General features: G+C 33.0%; 1 protein-coding gene and 1 long non-coding RNA gene across 2 annotated transcripts; one reads left to right on the top strand and one right to left on the bottom strand.

The window, feature by feature from the left end:
• Nucleotides 1-1,776: 1,776 nt before the first annotated feature.
• Nucleotides 1,777-7,473, top strand: LOC109157738. Its single transcript, XR_002050282.1, has 3 exons — nt 1,777-2,072; nt 2,397-2,460; nt 7,238-7,473. It is a non-coding gene; the product is annotated as an uncharacterized LOC109157738 (long non-coding RNA).
• LOC109157737 lies at nt 4,466-7,223 on the bottom strand. The gene is made up of 9 exons (XM_019305581.1): nt 7,030-7,223; nt 6,680-6,950; nt 6,506-6,602; nt 6,309-6,433; nt 6,146-6,230; nt 5,600-5,732; nt 5,221-5,508; nt 4,899-5,132; nt 4,466-4,823 (listed from the first exon to the last, which is right to left on the bottom strand). Exons 1-9 carry the CDS (start codon nt 7,177-7,179, stop codon nt 4,647-4,649), a joined length of 1,560 nt encoding a protein of 519 aa, XP_019161126.1. The 5' UTR covers nt 7,180-7,223; the 3' UTR covers nt 4,466-4,646.
• Nucleotides 7,474-18,813: the final 11,340 nt, after the last annotated feature.

Below are 18,813 nucleotides of genomic sequence, written 5' to 3'. Positions count from 1 at the left end.
AATAAAAGGTGATAATAATGATTAGTAGACATTAAACTTACCACCATTGACCATTGTACTTGATATGCGCTTATTATTGGAAACTTCTTCAAAATCTTGAAACAAATCACGATTGACAACATTATACTGGATAACGTCTTTACCCCTATCCATGCATCTACTTCTTTTGCATTGTTCGGTACCTAATAATTTCATATTATTCAAATTACTTAAAAAAAAAAAAAAACAGAACTTAACTAAGAACGTAAACAATGCTATTTACTTTAAAAAATATTTACCATTCGATATATCCTGTAAAGGTTGTCGTTGGCTCTCAGACATACTACCGGTACCTTCATCGGACATAAATAACTTTTTTATTTCTACATGCGATTAACTATGAAATCGAAATAACAAATATTTTGTAATTTGAAAATTTCAAATAACTAACCGGTAAATATAGCGCTTGTTCCATTGGATAAATATGTAGTTCGTTCTCCTAACACAAACTTTCTGGATTTGTTCTGGGTTGACATATATTCCTTGCTACGTGTACTAATATTTATATTCAACGTTTCTTTATTGACTGCAACAAAAATATACGACTGTTAAATTTTATAAACGTTTAATTTAGTAAACGACATTTTAATAAAGTTTTATTTCAAAATCATAAACAGTTTACCTGTTGTAAGCGAACTTCTCGGTGTTTCATTTGAATGAGAGTATGGTTGTGGTGTGTATTCCGTCAATGAATTAGAACCATTTTCTTGACACCCGGGATTGTGTTTGCTTAGAATTCGATAATTGTGTCCATTTTCTGCCAACACAAGAAACAAAATAAAATAATAGAAAGCAATTATACATTGGTTCCAGTCCTAATTACATGCAATGTGGTCCACAAAATGTCGTGGACCATAATAAAATCTAATTTTTGAATTCCAAAATAATCAACTTTATAATATCTAAATAATGAACATAATTGAACATGACACCTTACATTATACCAACGATTTTTAAAAGAATATAAATACGAACAATTTTGAATAGACACGTGTAAATAAATTTTATCTAATATACCTTCATTATCCAAATTTTGTAGGTTTAGCAACAAAATAATCTATCATTAAAATATTATTAAAATGTAAATAATTTAACAGGGGGCACATTTTTATAATAAACTTTATAATGATAGTTGATAGATTGTAGACTTATTATATATGAGACCTAATTTAATAACTATGATGAGTTTTTTCAGGCCCAATATTAAACTGTTTATTTTCCATTGATCGTCACAATATTTTACAAAAATATTATTAAACATTGTATTATTGAATACCACACTGAATTAGAAAATTCTGAATTTAAATAATTCAAATCTAATTACAATATAAACATAATTATGCAAATTACATATATATAAAATATTAATGTAACAATGTATGTATAAATATTCATTGTTGAAGTTTATTAAATGTTCTTTGGTTAGTATTTTTTATTCACATTTTTATATGAAAAAAAGGAGTAGTTAATTAGGAATATATGTACCACTAATTATTATAAACAGTAAGGCATCATAAATCATAATATAATCTTATTCCAAAAAAAAAAAAAAAACTTAATATAATATGAGCGTAAATTACAAACTATTAAAATTAATATTACAAATTATTAAAATTTGTAATATTGCAATATTATTAAATTTGGCATTTGGAATATTTGAATTTCATATTGAAATTCTATTTCACAATTAAAGTACAATATAAGATACTAATCAAAACTAATAGCTTAGTTTCCAGAATCATCTTCACTCTTCACTCACTGTACCTCTGCATCTCGCCTCTCTTAACCTCACAAACTAAGAATTCTCTAGACACTCCTCACTATACTTAAACCAAGTTTAGTGATTTACACTACGAATTTTCCTTTGGAGATCTACCTCTACTGCTTTATTTTAAAAAAAAAAATGAGGGTTCTTTCCTAGCTAATCTCTGAGAAGCAATCCAGAAATTCCAACTGTCTGAGTTGTTTTGTCAGGTATATTAGATTGAAGAAGATGAATATGCCCTACCAGATCTGGAAAATCCAAGACGCAGGTTTGTTTGATATATGGGTCTGATCTGAAGGTCCTAAAATTGATAATTTTTTTCTCAAATTAAAAAATTAAAAGATTTAAGGGGATAATGGCATGCATTCGAATCTGGATAGTCCACTGTAAACTCCTTCATCTCATCTTGAATCTATAGATTTTTTTAATAGATTTAGTTTAGTTCACTTCAGATAAGTAACCGAACACTCAATTCGTGTTTTGGGTGATGTATTCTTTATCGCAATTTGTATTTTATTTTTCAGATTCATTTTTATTTTTCCGATTTTAGCAGTTGATTTTCTTAACTAATCGGTTAGCTTTTTAATTTCAGGGATGAAGTTTTTCAAACTGTACCCAGAATACAACGCAAATACACTTCGCCTGGACACTTAAAGGTATACTAAACCCACAATTTTTGAATCAATTGTCTAATTAGGCAAACGAAATTGTGTATTGTTCATCGTAAAAGTAGTTAGCGTACAACATATGTTTGATATCTATTTGCATAATAACTATTAGTGTTTTTCCCTTTAAGCTAATAGGGTTTACACTGATTTCTTACATGTTCAGTTTCGTTTTTCTGTTGTTATGAGCGTATGTATATCACAAAAACTTGTAGCTAAGCATGCATCAGTGCAGGTAAAGAACTAAAAATGTGTTTATTGAAGTACAAAACTGAGGTGAACTTAAAAGTACAGTATGGAATATGTTTTCAATACCTTGATTGTCGATTAACTGCTTCCTTTTGCTGCCTATGACTGTAGAAGTAAGTATTTTCCTCATCTGTGATATGTGGTTTTAGGGCTAACTCATTTAGAGTGTGTTGGGATTGTATTTTGAGTATGTCTTATGCCAAATTTGAAGTATTTATAACCAGGTCATGATTATGACTCTTCATTTTTTTGTGGAAAACAGCAATGAAATCTACTTTTTGTCTAATTGAATACACATGTTCCCTGTTAATTTATTTTCTTACTTATTTTTAAAGATGTGACTAACACACATTTTCAGAATTTGACAAATGAAGAATTTATTTTTCTGATGTCATTAGTGTACACAGAGAATTTATTTTCTGATGCCATTAATGGCAAATGATGATATGATAAATCTGTTGCCAGATAATCATTTTTTGGGACAGTATGAATAGCTGTAAGTTCATTTTGATGTGGATTGAAATGGTGTGACTTAAAAAAATTAAAACAGTCACAGTTTAAAAGAGTTATTTTTAGTGAATCCAAACTGTTTGAAATCTGAACTGGTATGTTTATTTGAGTGTTTTTAGTAAGATTAGTAACTGCTGGAAAATGATGATATGACCATTTTACTGAATGGAAAATGATGATATGACCATTCTTATGCCAGTTTCTCAATAAATTGTTACATTCTTAATACTTTCAGTTGATTAAGATGGAGATTCAAATGCTGTATCTTAATTTGAATCACAATTTTACAGTCTAAATGAGTTATTTTTAGTGAATCGGAAGTTGTCTTACATTTGAAGTTGTATTTTTTTTTTGTCTGTTATAAGTTTTAGTAAATGATGGCAAATGATTTTACTGAATTGCAAGATCATATATAAATGAAGTTTTCTTTCTGATGCCATTAGTGTCCACAATATTTTGCTAAATGGCAAATGATGATCTGACCATTCTGTTGGCAGTTTGTGATTTATTTATGACATTATTAATACTTTTAAGTTCACACCTTACAACTGAGTCTAATAATTGTAATGAGAAATTCGAATGTGTTGCTTCAAGCTTCAAAAAGTGATTTTGCTTGTAATTTTAAAACAGTTTGATTCTGCGTATTTTTTTTTAGTCCTATAGTGTGTTTATTAGTTATGAAGACTTCAAAGAATTTTATTTTTTCAGTTTAAATATTTTTTCTACTTGTAATATAGTTCTAATTGACTAATGATTTGCTTGACTGTGGAGATTAAAGATATTTTGCGAAAGTACAACTTTTTTTTTGCTGATTTATTAAGTACTATATGGGTAATAGTTAAATGTGTTATTAAAAGATGTGAAATGAATGATATTTTGTGGGTTTGGTGTTTTCAAATGCATGTTTCCTTGGCCAATTTTTTTTTCTGCAATATCTCAGAATGTGTTATTCATATACACTATAAATATTTTACAGTATTGAGACACACTTAGCATAATATAGTCTAATCTAGAATGCAAATCATAGAAGATGGAATTCCTTGAACATTTTTTGTAATCCTGGTATTGATCTTGCTTGTATCAGTGAATTTGGAATTCCTTGAAGATTCTTTCTTGCTTGTATTTGTGAGTCAATATGTTTGCTTCAGGCTGATTCCATTTTTAATCTGCAAAAAGTTAGAGAGCAATAAAATAGTACAAATATAGTAAATACTATAACAGTGAATACTTAGCAATAAAATATAATAGTGAATACTTAGACAAATTCAAAATAGATAAAGAGTAACAGTCAATTCAAATAGTTTAGCACTATTATAGTGCTATTACTGATAGATGGTTCCCCAAAAAAACATCCAAAAATTAAAACAACCACACAATGGTGGACAATTGTCTGCTGAAATATATCAAATATTAGGAACTTAGGAACCATTTCCCTGAGCAGTCACAGCCTTGGCCTTCTTAAGCTTGTTGGAAGAAGAAAACTGGTCCAACAGGGATCTCTTCACACCAGAAGCTTCTTCAGTTTCACTCTCAACCATTTGGGGCTGCTGGACACTGTTAGGGCTGTTAACTTCATTTTCCCCATTTGAAGCTTCCTATAAATATAAAAAAATGATTAAAATTTAAAATCTCACATAAAGACTAAAAAATAGTGAAGTAAATAAAATTACCTGATCAGGTTCATCTTCTTCCTCTTCATCCTCATCAATCATTATCGAGATTAAATCTTTTTCTTGGTTGTCCTTAATTTTGGAACAGTAGGTAGATATTAATATCTCATCCCTTAAAATCCTAGTCACAGCATATGCTGGATTGGCTCCTTTCATTTGGCTCATTTTCAGTGATATCTTAAATATCATTGGCATTCCAATTAATGAATCCAATTCCGTTGGAATGTCAGAAACCTACAACAAAGATAAAATAAGTATTACACAAATTAACAGTATAATAAATTTTTTATGGCTCTATAACATAGCTATAGAGGTTACTGACCTGGTTATACTTCTTGTACAGAAGGTTGGCAGGTATACCAACTAAGTCTGAACATTCCTTATCCCATAAAAGGAAGGGAGCATCTGATAAACCTATATCCATCACCCTAACAATCAGCTTATACCTAGCAATGCCTTCTTTGAATTTTTTATCACATGTGGAACAAACCAAATCCTCTCCTGCTTTCCGGAGCTTTCTGTTGCATGATGGTGACATGCAAGAGATGTACATCCACCCAAAAGAACTTTCAATTCCTACAATCTCTGCTGGAACATAAAACTCTCCATCCTGCAGTTCCAGATTAAGCCAATTTGTAAATAAATAAAAGAATCTGGCTAATGTATTCAACCGGAAAAAAATCAGTGTTTAGGAATCTCACCTCTTTAATTTTCAATAGATCACCTACTGAAGTCACAGAAACAGCACCACTGGTGAATTCTGAAATACCTATGGACTGGGAAAGAACTGTGGCAGTACTCAAACTTTTCATAGGACTATGAACATCACTAATCCTACAGTAAAAAAGATTATGTAAGGATTGAGCTCAATTCATGAAATTCAAATTAAAGTGGTTTTTAAAACATATTCTGGATAAAACACACAAATTCTGGATAAAACATATTGTATTATATTTCTTTCCATACTGACATAGTTTTTAAATCATTGTGATTAAAAACTAAATTAAGTAAACAATCCTAATTTACAAAAACAGAGAGGTAAATGACACATTCAGATTTATATATTTGTAACCTTGATAAATAAAATATAGTACTAAAATTGAACTAAGACAATCACAATTATTAAAACCACATTACATGATTAATAGTAAAGGATATCAATCCTATAGCATACTTTTATATTAAAACAGTTTGAATACTATAGATAATCAATACAACCTATAAAAGCAGAAATTATATAAACATACTTTGACCTGAAATCATCAACTTCCTGATAAGAGGCATTCAAATACAGTTTCGTAGCATCATATGAGCTTGTGATCCTGACTTCACCTAATAGGAGAACAAAAAGGTTATTTAAAATGGGAAAAATATAAATAGAGTTTAAAACACAATAGGAGAATAACTTACCATTGATAACTTTAGCCCTACATAGCTGAATAACCACAATTAGTGGTTCTTTAAGATCTGCATTATAGTATGGAATCATGGCAGCTACATGATTGTCCCAAACAGTACATTTTAATGTATTTCCCCTATATTCAAATGTGTTAAGAAATTAGAAATACATTTGAATGAAAAAAATATTGTATGTAAAGCCAACTTACTCATTGTCAGCAATTTTAAAATCAATTAGCTTTGCTGGTTTTCCACCTATGATCTTGTCCACAGGAGCATGAATTTCTATAAGTCGGCCTATTACATCTGTAAAAATAGAAATGACATTGAGATGTTACAGTATAATATAATGAAAAATATTATACAATGAACACATGTCTTACCAAACATCAGCTTCTCATTCACTAAAGTAGGATCTTTGAGACATTGATAGGGTTTTAGCTGAAACATGTTTGTAGGAAAACCTTTGCATTTTATTGCCTTCACCTGAGTCTTGTTGTTCAGTCTTATCATATACTTGTGATCACAGGTTTTATACATATAGTACTGGGTGAAGACCAGGAAATTTTTTAGAGAATAAATCTTCCCTTCCTTGAACAAATTGTTGTACTTCTCTACCTCCTTGTTTTGCATATTCACATGGATGAAAGTTCCCTACATATAATGTGAATAGAAATTACATAAATTTATGCTAAACATAACAGTGAACATAAATCATATGAAATTAGTTTACCTCTTCGTCGCATACCAAGCATTCTCGACTCTTGATTTGTTTAGAGCATCTACTTTCTAGTATTTCATACACTCTTACACACCTAACACGGATTGCCCTCTCAGTATGGATAGGGGCAATATCTTTAACTTTGATGTACATACTTGGCATGGTTAAATTCTTTAGAGATTTTCGACTGGAAGGTTTAATACTGTGCTTAGAACTGCAGGGCTGGAGATTTTGGGAGTGCAGATGAGATATCTCATAGATTTATATAGACTGTAATAGTCCATTTAGAAATTTGAATAATATCTTGGAAAAAGAAGGCTGCTGGAGACGTTTCACTTCCCAATTAAACAATCAAGAACTGTTCTATCGAAAAACTGAATATATTATACACAGCTGTAAAATATGCATGTTTCTACATTGATGTCTGTAGGTATATTTATGTAAATTATTTATTCATGGCACAGATTCTAATTAGAACTCTTCAATGAGTAAAAGTCTATTCAATTTTTCATGAGAGCATAGTAGCCGGATAAGATCATCGGAAACCCAAAGGTCATTTACAAACAATCAATTCGTCACTTTTAATCACTATCGCAAAACGACGCAGTATGCTTTGAGCGGGAAAATGAATAGGGTAGAAACTTACTGCTTTATTATAATGATAGATTATTATTATTATTATTATTATTATTATTATTATTATTATTATTATTATTATTATTATTATTATTACTAGTAATTCACCCGCGCGATGCACGGAAAAAAATTATGTTATTATAAATATAAATAAAAAATAGAAAAACTAAAATATTTTAAATTATATAATATAATAATATTTTTTAGCTTCCATTGGTCAAGTATTTATTATTTTTATAGAATACAAAATTACAATTAAAATTATAATTATAATTTTGTATGGTTAATATAATCTCTAATTATGTGCATATTCAAATAAACTTATAGAGATAATTTATATAATTACATTGATTTATTCTTAATTGTATTTCATCTATATTATAATTTTCACAATACACATAATAACTAAGATAATTACATTTGGAAAGCAAATTTCAAATTTTGTATGTGTAAATTTAAACTCTAATTGAACACATTTTTTATATAATTATATAATATATAGCTATTTTATTTTTCAAAACCATATTTTTTATATGATTATATAATATATAGCTATTTTATTTTTTAAATGTTGTGCTTTTTTTTTTTTTTTATAATAAAGGATGTTGTGGCATTAATTGTAACATTAATTATTTTCCAAACCATATAGCTTTATTATATAAAGGATTATTATTATTATTATTATTATTATTATTATTATTATTATTATTATTATTAGATAATATGTTTTTTGTTTTTTTCTTTGCGCACAACAACATTTTATCACCTTATTATTAGAAAAAAAAAATACGGTATTAAGTTTAAAGATTGTGATTTTCGTAGAGACTCATTTATTTACTAGAACGAGATCACAAAAATCTAAAAATCGGCCTGGCAACTGGCTGCCCCTCACCATGTGCACCACGCAGCACGCTAATGCCACACGCCGATCATATTTTCCTCCAGATAGACCGTTAGTTGTCTCCTGAGGATATATAACTTCGGAAAATACTTGATGTACTCCCATTTTATACTCCCTCTCACATGTTCATCGTAATATGGCTAGTTTTTTTTTTTTTTTTGAAAGTTACTGGCTCTATTACATTGTAGTATCTGTTCATATACTTTCTCAACCTACTGAAACACAAAGAACCAATAACGCCTCCACTAAGGCTTGAACTCATAATCTTCCAAATGGAAGTCCAACCCGGATACCATTAGACCACATAGTCCTGGTGTAATATGGCTAGTTAATTAAGTTGGTTTATCCAATCATTATTGAGAACTTATGGTTATTAGAAAGACTTTGACGAATCAGAGGAAATTAAATGAAAACCCGTTGTGCATAAGATGTACATGCAAGGGTGAAAACTTAGGGAATGATGGTGTGATTGGCGATTTATCTCCTCTAATTATTGAGTTATGAGGATTTAAGATTAATTTAGTTTAGTCTGAGATACCTAATGTATTTATAAAAAAGAAAAAAAAGAAAAAAAAAAAAAACCACGGACCATAGAATGGGATAGATCCGAGCTAGTTGTTATACAGTGGACCATGATCGTTGAATGAAACTGTAATAGAATTAAAATGATACTTTAGTGTTACGTTACTATAATAAAACTAGTGTGTGTGGAAAATGATACTAAAAAGCATAGCAGATTATTGTCAAATGAAACTGCAATATAATTAAAATGATATATTAGTATTCCTATAATGAAATTAGTATGCATGAAAAAATGAAAATAAAATCCAGAGTAATACAATAACATATATTATCAAATGACCTGAAGTGCAATTAAAATAATACTTCAAAATTACTATAAAACTATAATTAAACTAGTGTATGAGAAAAATGAAACAAAAACATATAGCTCAAGTAATAATGTATATTATCAAATGAAACTATAGTAAAATTAAATGGTACTTTAGTATTGTTATAATGAAATTAGTGTGGTGGGAAAATGAAACAAAACAAATCAACAAGATTGTCAAATGAAAATGAAGTGTAATTAAAACGGTACGTAATTCATGGTCCACGCTACAACATAGACCATGGTTCACAGTAAAATTTGCCGGTTCGAGCAGGTTGTGGGGTGCTTCCTAGGTAAAGATCGGAGTGACAAATTATTGTGTGGACTAGTCCAAAACGAAGTCGTTTTGATGTTAAAAAAAAAAAAAAAAAAAAAAATTGTTGCTCCACGCACGTGTTAGAATAATGAACATTAATCTGGGGTAAGGTAATGTATTTTATAAGTTAGAATCATGTATTTTATGTGTTAGAATAATGTACTTTATATGTATTAGAATTTAGAAATTAGAATAATAAAATTTTTGGGGTAAGATAATGTATATTACAAGTTAGAATAATGCATTTTATGAGTTAAAATAATATAAAATGTATTTTATGTGTTAGAATAATAAAATTTCTATGGTAAGTTAATGTTTTAGAGTAATACATTTTATGAGTTAATTAAAATAATATACTTTATGTGTTTTTTTTAATATAATCCACACAACTATATAGACCACGGTTCACGCAATAATAATTGGATCGGAGCTGTTAAAGAATGGGTATGAAGTTTTGTATTGAAGGTAAAATCCTAAAACCGTAGCCCCTTTTGGGTCCATGGGAAATTGGTGTTATCTGGAGGCCCATATTGGAATTTAATGGTCAAAAGGTCATGGAGCCCATTAAAGGACTTTTATATGGACCACAAACTGAGAAGGGCCCACGTTATTCAGAGAGGCAAATTATGCTGGGCATCCGTATGCACCATGCATGGTGCATACAGATGCAAAAACGACGTCATTTTGTATCAAAACGCACGTCTTACTTAAAAAAAATCAGTTTCGATTTCCAGCAATAACATTATGTTGTTTATTTTTTAGTTCATTCATTCTGAATTTTTAGTTATGAAATTGTGGATGTGTAAGTATGCAATTCGGGATCTATAGTTATGAAATTATGGGTGTGTAATTATGTATGGTGTAGTTATGCAATTCTGAATTTTATAGTTATGAAGTTATGGATATATAGTTATGCAATTCTGGATGTATAGTTATGAAGTTATGGATGTGTAGTTATGCAATTCTGAATTTATAGTTATGAAATTATGGATATGTAATTATGTAATTCTGGATGTATAGTTATGAAATTATGAATGTGTAATTTTACAATTCTAAATTTTTTTTTTTTTTTTTTTTAAGTTAGACGTCAAAATGACGTTATTTTGCATCCGTATGTACTATGCACGGTGCATATGGATGCACAGCATAACGATTAAATCAGAAAGGTTACTGCCCGTGGGACCCATTCGGATTTGCAAGATAAGGTCCCACTTTTGGATTAATTTCCGTAGCACCCCACCTGGTACAAGCTGTGAAAGCCCCAGCAGCTTACCAGCTAGCATTACCCTACTTTTAGGTATAATGGATCAATCTCCACTTCACTTAGCTCACGTTTTATAACTTTTTTTTTTTTTTCTTCTTTTGCTAATTAGTAGACTAGAAATATTCCTAGTAAATTTATGTTTGAACATATGGTCCATGCATGGGAGCAACTCACTATTAAAGCTAGGATTAAATAATCACCTTGATTATACATTTAATTATAAGTAGATATGGTCGCGGTTCGGTTTCAATTTCAAATCGTCAGTTCACAGTTCTAGGAAATGATAAACCAGAACTGACAGTTCAAACTTTATTTTGTTTTTTTTTTTAATTCTATTTTTTATTTTTTAAATAGTCTAAATTCAACAATATATTTTTTCTGTTTGTTTGTTTATTTTTTTTTTTGTTCTTTTTTCCTCTGGTTTGAAACTGGAACTGACTGATTTCAAAATGAAACCTTTTGGGTTCTGGTTATGAACATTAACTGGACCTCACTACGATTTTGGTTGCTACAGTGTTCAGTTTGATTCGATCAAATTGAATCGTGATCATTCTCAATTATAAGTGTGAGATGTTGCGATGCACAATTACATGGAAACCTAGGTTAAAAAATTCACCTTTTAAAAATGCTATACATTGAGAATTTCTAAAATTTTGTTAAAAACGTTTTAGGGTTGTTTAAAATTTGACACATTGAAATTATTTATTGAGTACTACTGACTCTATTACAATGTAGTATATGTTCATATATACTTTCTCAACTTGTTGAAACACAAAGAGCCAATATCACCTCCACTGAGACTCGAACCAATGACCTCCCATTTAGGAGAGTCCCATGGACTCTATGTTTTTAACCCTATATTTAAAAATAAATAAATAAATAAAAGTGCTAATGAAAGTGGACGACTACAATATTTAAATTCAAAAATGTTATGTGTATTGTATTTCTTAATTTAAATGGACAATGTACTATTTAACTACGAAGTATTTATTAATTAGTACTGATGGATACATTAAGAATAGATCTTGATCGAAGAAAATTGACTCGAGGAAATATGAAGAGCCGACCCGGGCATGGTTTGCCCAAGGTGGACAAAGCCGACTACGAGGTCGACCATGACTCGGGCTCAACCACTGTGGTCCGCTAAGACATTAGAGAAGGGGGCCACAAAGAGGCTCAACCGGCAAGTTCGTCCTCCATGGGGTCGGCCTTCGGTGTCGGCCTCCGTGGTTGGCCTCCAAGGTGGGTCTCCGAGGTCGGCCTAAGGTTGGCCTTCGTGATCAGCTTCCGTGGTCGGCTCCCAGGTGGCCCAGCGCTCGGCCACCTAGGCCGAGCCCCATGCTCGGCTGGTGCCGGGTCTTTGTTGACGCGGTCCGTGCGGCGCGAGGTGTAGTCCAACATAGTTATAACCTCACACCATCCTTTTGCAGGGCGGTTATGGATGTTTTTAGTATATAAACATCTCATTTTGTCTTGTTAGGACATCATCTCAATCTTAGGGTGTGTTTGGAAACTTGGAAAATGACTTCTGCAAAATGTTTTCCGGATTTCCAGTGTTTAGCAAGAGGGAGGAAAATGAGGTCAACGGAAAATGATGTTGCAGTCAAGGAAAATAAGTATGTTTTGGAAGAAAATGACTTCCATTTTTTTTTTTTTTTTGAGGGGGAAGTCATTTTCCAATGCTCATGCTTGTTATGCATAGTATATAATTTGTATGTGTCAGTGTGTGAGATATAGATACACTATATACTCTGTGTGTGTGTGTGTGTGTGTATATATATATATATATATATATATATATATATATATATATATATATATATATATATATATACACACACACACACACACACACAGAAACGTCGAGTCTGTAGAAAAAGGGAAAACAGATTCGTTAAACCGGACATGGCGACAGATATATATTTTTCCAGTTGTTAGATCCATGCACCTATAGCCCATAAAGGACCGGGGTGGGGTGGGGTAACCTAGGAAGACACAGGGTGCTGAGCGATACTCTATCTTGTGTCGATTATAAGGCCGAAGATAAGGGTAACAACGACACCCGAAGACCCGTAAGAACGTGTATGGGGGTGACACTTTATGTAGACGAGAATATGGGCTTTCAAACTGTAACACAGACAAGGGTAGATAATTTATTAGGCAGGTGGCTGTTTCGAAGGCATAGTCCCAGTATTGTAAAGGTGCTGAGCCTTCGACAAGAAGAGCTAACCCGGTTTCAACAATATGTCTATTCCAGTGCTCAACCCTGTCGTTTAGCTCGTGAGTGTAGGCACACGATTGTCTGTGGTTAATGCCAAGTGATTTAAATATATTATGTAGTTTGCGGTATTCACCCCCTAAATCTGACTGTATGGACTTGATAGAACGCGATAACTTGCGCTCTACCATCACACGAAACGACTCAAAGTTTTTATAAATATCTGATTTTACCTGTAAGGGATAAAACCAGCAAAACCGTGAATAGTTGTCTACAAATAACAAAAAGTAATGAAAATCACAAGTAGAAATTATAGGGGTGGGGCCCCAAATGTCTGTATACAATATGTCTAAAACATATTTGCTAGAAGAAACGACCCTGTCTAATGGAAAACGTGAGGATTTGCCGAGTTGGCATGCCGTGCACGACCCCAACGACTTGGATTTATTCGGATCAACGGGGCAATTTTGCAAGACGCGATTTAGGACACAACCGTGCGGGTCGCCCAATCTGCGATGCCACACCACGGGAGAGGTACGGGAACTGAGGAACGCGAAATGTGACCGAGACACCGGTAGTGTGACAACCCAAAATTTAATTTTATAAATTCGATTTTAAGAAATTCCAAAATAGCCATTTTTACTCCCTAAAAATTTTTGCAGCAAGAACGGTGTTTGAATGGATTATTTCGAGTGAAACTTTTTAAAATAAAATTCAACACCGAGAGTTTTAATTTCAAAATCTTAAACTTTCAGGTACTTCGCGTACCACGTTTTAAACTGAGAAACCTATCTGAGTGAGACCGAGAGAAATCCGAGAAGCCTAATTCAACTGTTTGACTAGAAAGAATTTTTAGGAAAATTACCTTTCAACCCCAAACTACCTTAAATATTAATCCTAGACCATGGTCCATGGAGTATGGTGGACCACAAGCCATCCAAAACATGTCTGATGACATTATCCTGCCAAGTCCTATTTACCATTTTGCCACCCACCAATCATAGGGAATCTTCCTAGGGTTTTGCACCCCTATATAATGATTGGTAAGATTATTCCATTTCCCTGATTCCATTCATGGCTTCCCAATCTTCCGTAGTAAACAAGAGAAATCACAGTAAGCATTTTAACAACCCCTTGTTATCCATTCATCTGCTTCCTTCTAGTCTTTCTCCTAGTCTATTCTTTGAGGTCTTGTAGTGAGTTGTGGTATGGTTTGTTTGAGTTGTTTAGGAGGTGAAGAAGGGGGTATCTAGCTTGGGAAGAAGGTGGAATCCCAGATCAAGGAAGAAAGCTACAAAGGTATAACCCCATGGATTCCCAATCTCTTTTTGACTCTGTGAAGTCACTGTTTCATAGGTAGAAATGAGAAGGAATGCTAGAATATTGTGTGTTTGAGCTATTAGATGACTTGTTGATGTTGTATAATGTCCTGTTGATGATCTGGAAGTGGAAAATTGTCTGAAAATGCTCTACAAGTGAAGAAGAAGTCTCTGGTGCACAACAGAGTGTGCACCAGCTAGAGTCACGAGGCTAGCCGATGGCCCACGAGGGAAGCCGTGATGGAGCGGCCCTAGGGCAAGGGCCGTGGCCCTAGGCCGCTGCCTGGCGGTCCCAGGCGGCGGGGCTCCTCACGCCCCGTCGCAAGTTCCGCCTAGCTTTGTCTGTGCAGTGGTCGGGCCCTTGTGGCTCAACTACGTGTCATTTCGAACCGGGAGTCGCGGACCCTTGTTGCTCGGAATCTTGAGGCCGTCATGATGCACGTTTGGACTTTGATTTCGTTGAATTTGGATTAGAAATGAGCATTATGTGATAGATTTTGTGAAGCAATTGCGTTACAGTAATGTTCCAGTGTATGAATTTGAGAAGTATCAGCCTTGGCTTTGCATATGTGAACTGCATATTGTTATTTGATTGTTAAATTGAGAAACATGATCATTAATTGATTAAGTTTGGTTAGAAAAACATGCCTAAAGTGTATATTATGATTCATAGAGACTATTGTCAAATTCTAAGTATTGAAGTGTACAGAGCATGTTAGTTTTGAATGTTATTACCTAGTGAATGAGTCTAAATTGAGCAATTTGAATTCCAAATGCATGATAATTATTTGTTAAGTGTTTGATGAGAGTTTTTGTCAAGTTGTGAATTTCAAGTATGATCTAAGTGTTCTTTGAGAGTTCACAGTAATATAGAAATGAAGTATGTTTTACAATAGTTTGCATTTCAACATATGATGTTTTAAAAGTGCATAAGTGGCCAACGTGAGCCTAAGTATTATTTTCCAAAGCTCATAAACATGTGGAGAGTCATTATCTTGTTGCATTGAGAATTTGTTGAGAAGTTACATGCATAAGTAAAGGAGTTGCGTGAGATATATATGCTATCTATATAAGTGAGGTTTTGGAGGACCCGTTGGAACTATGTCCTTTCGGAGAAGAAGAGAAAGTAACGGACATTGCTATCCGATGACATGTAACGCGGTGTATTCCCACGTTACGAGGTTGGAAACTTCTCACCAGGCTTGGAATCCTGGTCAGGGGGTGTGCACGCTGATAGTTCGATACCTGATTCCACAAAGTCTGAGAATAGAACCAAGAGAGTGGTTCTGTGGACGAGATGAGTATTAGGCTGGCTAGGCGCTGTGCCCAGATAGGTTCGTTCACGCTACGGTGACTACCTCGTCCACGAGTAAAGCAAGCGAGTCATTGCGACTCTAAGAATGTGAGTCATTGCGACTCTAAGAAAGTGAGTCATTGCGACTCTAAGAAAGCGAGTCATAGCGACTCTAAGAAAGAAAGAGCAAGCGAGTCCTTGTGGCTCTAAGAAACCTCCACAGAAAAGTATTCTATTTACAAACGAGTGTATATGTACATCTATCTATACCTTATCCTATAGCATCTTATTGCATTTGAGTATGGTTGCACTAGATTGCATATTGAGAATGATTGCACAAGATTGCATAATGATAATGTTTGCACTAGATTGCATATTTAAAATGATTACCCGATATTGTATATTGAGTATGATTGCCTTAGTTTGCATATTGATGTATGATATTTCTAGATTGCATGATGAGAACTTGAAAGCATGAGATTAATTTCTTATTAATTGATAGCACAAAATTGCTTGATAAGTTTATGTGTTAGCATGAGATTGTTATTGAGATGTTATATAGGATTGAGATTTGGTATGTTAAGTATGTGATAGTGTGAGCCTATTGATAAGTTAGGTATTGGTAAAGTTTGCCTATTTGATATTATCGGTTGTAAGCATATAGAAAGTTCTGTGGATTATATTAAAGTTTTGCCTAAGTGGTTGAGAATGCTTAATTTGGGAATGTGAATCAAATGTTTTTCCAAAGTATATACTGTAATATTTTACAGGGTTGAGTGGAGTTATACTTAGCTTTGTGCTAACAGGTGTTTTCTATTTGTCTATTTGCAAAACCCCTTTCAGGTGGGCCCAGCTCTTGAGATTGCTCGAGTTAGACTAGTGTAGTTAGTTGCTATTTAGTCTAAACTCTTTTGATCTATTACTGTTGTTTTTGAGATTATGGATGTAGACATCTTTCGTTTTGTTGGTGATAGACACCCGGGTACTTTTCCCCAAGTTTACTTTAATGTAGTAAGTTATGAATGGTTAGTTCCTTTTAAGCTTGTGCAGTCACCGTGTATGGTGATTGTGACGGTGACACTCATTATTCGATGATTAGTAAATTAATGTGAATGCTTAGTTGCTTTATTTAAGTTAAATATTTAATTATAAGGTTTTAGAAATTTGGGGTGTTACAGGTAATCTGTATAAGCCACCCGAGGTGGGTTCCTCAAGCAGTAACGCCCTGGTAGTGGAATCCTTCACAACAAAGCAGTTTTTGTGAAATTCAAAAAAAGACATCGTTTTCATTAGTAAACCGATGAACAGATAAGAGAAGAACTGACAATTTTGGCACATGTAACACATTAGACAAATATAATGATTTTGACACGGAAGGAATAGATGCACGATCAACTCACGAAATAATCAAACCTGCGCCATTACCGATTCGCAGAACATCACCACCGGTGTACTCGTCGGATTGAGACATCATCGTGGCATCCGGCGTTGCATGAGCCGACACCCCCGTATCTGGAAACCAACTCGCCGTCGTGCTCGCTGCCGCGTCATCATCGGAAACCCCCTTATCAACTTTCAACTTTATTTCAATTTTATTTAACTATTAACTTTTCAATTAGGTTTACCAAAATAAAGTCATAGTGAAAATATAAGTGACTCATAAAAAAAATAATTTTTTTAAACTGACAAACTTTGTAATTTAATTGGAAGATAGAAGGGGTATTTAATTTCAAATGATGATAATGAATATCTGAATGAAAATATATGAAGTAACATTACAGCTTGTCAAAAATAGATGTTGACAAAATGACCTCTGATAATGGAGATCATCATTGGAAATAAGGGTGGGTTGAAGCTTGAATGACCTCCTACATATCACCTGCACTTCTTCCCTTGATCTGGGTTGAAGCTTGAATGACCTCCTACATATCACCTGCACTTCTTCCCTTGATCTGACCTTAATACCGCTCTTGTCTAAGAGCATTTCCATTTTAGTGATTTTTGAGAAAACAATGCATATGTGGAGGAGAGAGTGTATGGAGAGAAAATGAAATAAGTCTTTGCTGAAGGAGCTTGGTTTTTGTCAAATATGTGGGCCCACCAAAAATGCAACAATTAAAGTTGCTTCGCTTGAGGCGCCAATCTTGAGTTCAGCCGAGCGTGTGCAGTACTAGCGTGTAAATCTTTATTTATTTATTTATTTAAATTTTACTTTTTTTTCTTTTTTCTCTTACATCTCATTTTTTTATTTCCTAATCACGCATAAAAACTTTTTAAAAACTACAAGAGTTAATTCTCAAAATGGTCCTCCGACTATAGCCTTTTCTCAAATTGGCTCATTGACTTTTAATTGCACCCAAAGTGGTCCTCCGACTATTGAATTTTAAGCCAATATGGTCCTCTGTTAGTTTTGGTGTTAAGTGGGTGTTAAAATGAGGGGTAAAACTGGTAATTTAGGATTTTCACTATAGTCAAAGGACTACTTTGAGTGCAATTAAAAGTTAAAGGACCAATTTGAGAAAAGGTCATAGTCGGAGGACCATTTTATGAATTTTCTCTTTATAGTTCAAACATGATTTGTACTCATTTTGATTAAAAGAGGTTGATCTTGTACTTATTTTCATTTTCTAAATAAATAATCTTTTTACTTTAATTGTTAGCTAGAAAATTATTTTTTTAAAAAAAATAACTTAGAATAATAATTTATTTTGGATTAACTCTTTATTATTCAGGAATGCTTGACATTATGTATTTGAATTTTGATTTTCTTCTCCCAAAAGGTTGAATCCCCAACCCTAAGGGCCCCCACACCCCGGCCCGACAGAGCATTTGGGAGGATGTAAATCACGGTGACTCAATGGTTCAGCGGACAGGGCCAAATGCTGGTGCGCACAAGGAATCTGTCCACTTTGGACATAATTCTCACACTGCCGCCGCCGATGAATTTTGATTTTCTACG

This window comes from Ipomoea nil, unplaced genomic scaffold, assembly GCF_001879475.1.
Source record: "Ipomoea nil cultivar Tokyo-kokei standard unplaced genomic scaffold, Asagao_1.1 scaffold2792, whole genome shotgun sequence".
Taxonomy (NCBI): Eukaryota; Viridiplantae; Streptophyta; class Magnoliopsida; order Solanales; family Convolvulaceae; genus Ipomoea; species Ipomoea nil.
This window is presented reverse-complemented; position numbering and strand designations above follow the sequence as displayed.

What these genes read in the sequence shown, in the direction of transcription:
- LOC109157737 (XM_019305581.1), bottom strand. Translation starts at nt 7,179, where the DNA reads ATGCCAAGTATGTACATCAAAGTTAAAGATATTGCCCCTATCCATACT. An exon ending in TAGGGCTAAAGTTATCAATG is followed by an intron (nt 6,231 to 6,308) that starts GTAAGTTATTCT and finishes TTCTCCTATTAG; the next exon opens with GTGAAGTCAGGATCACAAGC. An exon ending in GTTGATGATTTCAGGTCAAA is followed by an intron (nt 5,733 to 6,145) that starts GTATGTTTATAT and finishes TTTTTACTGTAG; the next exon opens with GATTAGTGATGTTCATAGTC.